Source organism: Stegastes partitus, unplaced genomic scaffold, assembly GCF_000690725.1.
Source record: "Stegastes partitus isolate 25-593 unplaced genomic scaffold, Stegastes_partitus-1.0.2 Scaffold2008, whole genome shotgun sequence".
In the NCBI taxonomy this organism is placed as follows: Eukaryota; Metazoa; Chordata; class Actinopteri; family Pomacentridae; genus Stegastes; species Stegastes partitus.
This window is the reverse complement of record NW_007579739.1, coordinates 107,832-112,077: the sequence shown is the minus strand read 5'-3', so window position 1 is coordinate 112,077 and position 4,246 is coordinate 107,832. Positions and strand designations below refer to the sequence as shown.

Genomic DNA, 4,246 nt, shown 5'->3' with positions numbered 1-4,246 from the left:
TATATATACACATACACACACACACACACACACACACACACACATATAGACACACAGACAGTTGTGTTCAAAATAACAGCAGTGTGGAGTTACTGAGGTCACTCATTCTGTAAAAAAACATGTCAACAGGTGGAACTGATTTAAGGCCAAAGGCAGCAGATGTTGTCCATGCTGGTTATGGTGCATTTGTCTCAGAATGAAATGGGTCGTTCCAGACATTGTTCAGAAGCACAGCGTAATTTGATTAGCTGATCGGAGAGGGGAAACCATATAAACAAGTGCAGAAAATGATGTCAAATGCTTTCAAATGGCAACCGACACCAGGAAGATGCGGAAGAAAACAGAAAGGACCATTTGAATGGATCAAAGAACAGCCAAAATGGCAAAGACTCAGCCAACGATCAGCTCCAGGGAGATCAAAGAAGGTCTGAAGCAGGGATCTCCAACTCTAGTCCTCATGAGCTACTGTCCTGCAGGTTGTAGATGTTTCCTGACTCACATGAATGGATCATTAACAGACTTGTGTAGAACCTGACAACAAGCTGTTGATGATCCATTCATGTGAGTCAGGAAACATCTAGAATCTGCAGGACAGTAGCTCACAACGACCGCAGTTGGAGATCCCTGGTCTAAAGTTACCTGTGAGTGCTGTAACAATGAGAAGACACCTACGTGAAGCCAAGCTACGGCCAAAAAGCTCCTGCAAAGTCCTACTGGTGCAAAAACGACGTGTGCTGACGAGGCCACAATTTGCCAAAGAACACATCGACTGGCCCAAACAGAAATAGCACAATATTTTGTGGACTGATGGAAGCGAGGTTGGGCTGCAGACAGTTTGTCAGACAAACACTGAATCCAAGCCACAGGACTCTGAAGGACAGTGAAGCATTGTGGCGGCAGCTTCATGACATGGGCTTGTTTCTTATACTATGGTGTCGGCCTATTTATCATCATCAGAATACTTAAAGAGGTCATGCTGCCTTATACCGAAGAGGAAATGCCCTTGAAATGGGTGTTTCAACAAGACGATGACCCAGCCAGCGAGCTGGTTCCAGACCAACAAGATGAAGGTAATGGAGCGGCCAGCCCAGTCCCCGGACCTTAATCCAACAGAAAACATCAAAAATGCAGTTTCTGAGGCAAAACCGAGAAATGCAGAGGAACTGGGGAAGGTTGTCCAATCGTCCTGAGCTGGAACACCTGCTCACAAGAAGTTGGTCGACTCCATGCAAGAACAGCGGTTATACAACTAAATATTAGTTCAGTGATTCACAGGAAGCTAAACCTTCAAGCACTTTTATTTTATACAGTAAATGTTTGTAGAACAAAAATGTAGACACTGCCTAATATCCCTTTTTCACTTTCTGTAAAGTCACAAGTTTGATTAATTTTTCTTCATGTTTTGATTTGGAATGGAAATGATGGAACTGTTTAGAATTTATTTTGTGTGCTTTATTAAATATTTTTCAGACCTTTTAATTAACATTTTTAATATTTTATTTTTAGCATTAAAATTTTTAGATTTTTTTAAATAAATATTTTTCAAGGATTTTAATCTTTTTAAAGACGTTTAATATTTTCAGGCTTTTTTTTTTTATTAACATCTATTAAATATGTTTCACATTTTATTAATAAATAAGACATTTGAATGCATATTTTTAGGGCTTTTTCAGGGATTTTACTGATAATTTTTAGGGATTTTTTCCAACATGAACAATCCTTTCAGAGTATTTCTGTAAAAACTGCAACCAAATCAATTAAACGTCAGAACTCAAATGTGTTTTTCACCACATCTGACAATCAGCTGATTCTGAGGAGCTTTTTATCTGTTCAGTGACAGATTGTGGCTAAAATGAATCATTTAATCTCTAATTTAGTGTCTTGNGTCTTCTTCCCCTTCTTCTTCTCTGATTTGGTTTGTTCCCTCTCCAGGTATTTCTGAAACGACACCTTTATTTATCAATATTGTGTTTTCTGGATGTTTGTTTTAGCAGATTTTCATTTTGTAAATATTGACAGAGTGATCATGGAACTCGATCTTGTTTCTCTGTTGCGTTTTCACCAAATAAAGAAGAACAAGGAGCTACTGTCCTCATGCAGTCATTAATGGAAACAAATCACACATGAAGTCTGGTGCAGAGTGGGCGTGACCTGACCTGCAGCTTGTCGTAGTGGATCTGGCTGCTGCAGTGGGTTTTCTTTGCCGTGTCCTCGTTGGAGTAAAACAGGTAACAGACGCGACAGTAATACCCCATCTTCACGTGTTCAACACCTGAAGCAACGTAATCAGTTGTTAGTTTTACAGTTCAAAGCAGGTTCAACTAAGTCAGGCGTTCCTCTGTTAGCTGGATCGACAAAACCTCGGCCGGAGATGATCAGTGTAACAGGTAACCGTGGCAACCTAGCAGGTTAAAAGGGAGCAACACACCTGGTAAAATGTCCGTTTCTCCGTAAATTTGCCGTCTTTCACAATAAAACCTGACAAAACGTTTTTGCATTTTCAGCAACAGAAACACAAATAAATTCATGTTTTAATGTAAAGTGTCCTAATTAGAGCTAAAACATAATGAATGAATTAATGTCCACAAACTTTTTTGTCCGAAGATTTGTGTCAGATTAAAGAAACCAGAAAATATTCACATTTAAGACGATGCAATCACAGTATTTGTTTTTAAAATAGTGGAGCTGATTTCTCAGCTATTAAAATAGTTACCAATGAACTTTGTATTTGAGAATTAACTCATGGTTCACTGAGTGTCTGACGGCTGTTTGAACATCAGAAGTCTTTGGTTTTTTTTTTAACTCATCGCCTTTGGCTTTAAAACACTGTGATGGAAACGTCTGTTCTGTGACATTTTAGAAACAAAAATCATCACAAATGAAAATAAGTGTTGGTTTTAGTTAGGAAGTCAATTAAAATGTGGATTTAATAGTATTTCCTCCAAAATTCACATTGGACCACAAACAAGCCGCAGTTCGAGTCAGACTAAACTAAAACAAAAGATTAATTTCATGTCAGAAAACAGGTCAAAGCATCCCACAATGTCTCGTTCAGTCCACAGCTAGAACCTACTGATGAAGGGTTTCCTTACCGACGGCGCTGTTGGGGTCGTAGGGGGGCAGTGGCAGAGACGCCGCCTTCGGTTTGTTGTCGGTGGCATTTGGTTCCTTCTGATTGGTCGACACGCCCGCCTCCTCCAGTTGCTCTTCCTGTTTGACCTCCTGCAGCTGAGACGAGACACATTCACTCTCAGCTCACATTGATCTACAACAACTTTAATGAAGCACAGGTTTACCTTCATACTAGTTATTTTTTTTTTTTTTATTAACATCTATTAAATATGTTTCACATTTTATTAATAACATCTGACAATCAGCTGATTCTGAGGAGCTTTTTATCTGTTCAGTGACAGATTGTGGCTAAAATGAATCATTTAATCTCTAATTTAGTGTCTTGTGTCTTTAGTTTGTCAGCCAGAAGAAAGCTGCTGTTCAGATAAAAGCTCATGAATCAACGTTTAACAATCAGAACTCGATGAACTCACGTCTTCGCTGCTCTTCTGCTTCTCGTCACAAACATCTGGAATCTTCTCAGCAGAGTTTTCTTCCATCTTTTCTTCACAGCTCTGCTCATATTCCTCCTTTTTCTCCTCCTTCTTCTTCTTCTCCTCCTCCTCCTCCTCCTTCTCCTTCTTCTTCTCCTCTTCCTCTATTTTCTCCTCGTCCTCCTGTTCAACTTCCTCTCTAGGTTTCTTGGCTGGAGGCTCTTCAGCTTGTTGGGAGGATTTTGGCGGCGGCGAGAGGCTGATGATCCTCTTCGTCGTGGTCGGACGTCGATGGCTGAACGAACAGATAAACTGTCAGTTAATTGTCATAATCACATATGAATAATTTAATGAATAATCATTTATTAACCGATAGTTGTTCCGTCGGTGGTCAGGAACCTTGTTGTGCAGATATTATTAAATGTCTGAAAAATCCTCTGAAATTTTTAATTATTATAAATATTTTTAAACTTTTTTTAAACTTTTTTTTTTTTAAACTACCCCCCGATGAATCGCCACCTTACCGCGGTGGAGGGGTTTGAGTGTCCCTGTGATCCTGGGAGCTATGTTGTCCGGGGCATTAGCCCCTGGTAGGGTCTCCCAAGGCAAATTGGTTCTGGGGGAGGGACCAGACAAAGAGCGATTCACAAGACCCCAATGAAGAACAGAAGAAGGACTGCCGCCACCTCGCCCGGAAAAGG

The 4,246-nt window shown here is 40.0% G+C and overlaps 1 protein-coding gene across 1 annotated transcript in view; it reads right to left on the bottom strand.

The window, feature by feature from the left end:
• Positions 1 to 1,857: 1,857 nt before the first annotated feature.
• Positions 1,858 to 4,246, bottom strand: part of matr3l1.2 (matrin 3-like 1.2) — a 17,951-nt gene continuing 15,562 nt past the window's right edge. Inside the window, exons 19-22 of the mRNA XM_008303449.1 lie at positions 3,546 to 3,840; positions 3,093 to 3,228; positions 2,157 to 2,272; positions 1,858 to 1,938 (exon numbers count right to left, since the gene is read on the bottom strand). Of these exons, the coding sequence (XP_008301671.1) occupies positions 1,858 to 1,938; positions 2,157 to 2,272; positions 3,093 to 3,228; positions 3,546 to 3,840 (628 nt within the window). The remainder of the gene's footprint in view (positions 1,939 to 2,156; positions 2,273 to 3,092; positions 3,229 to 3,545; positions 3,841 to 4,246) is intronic.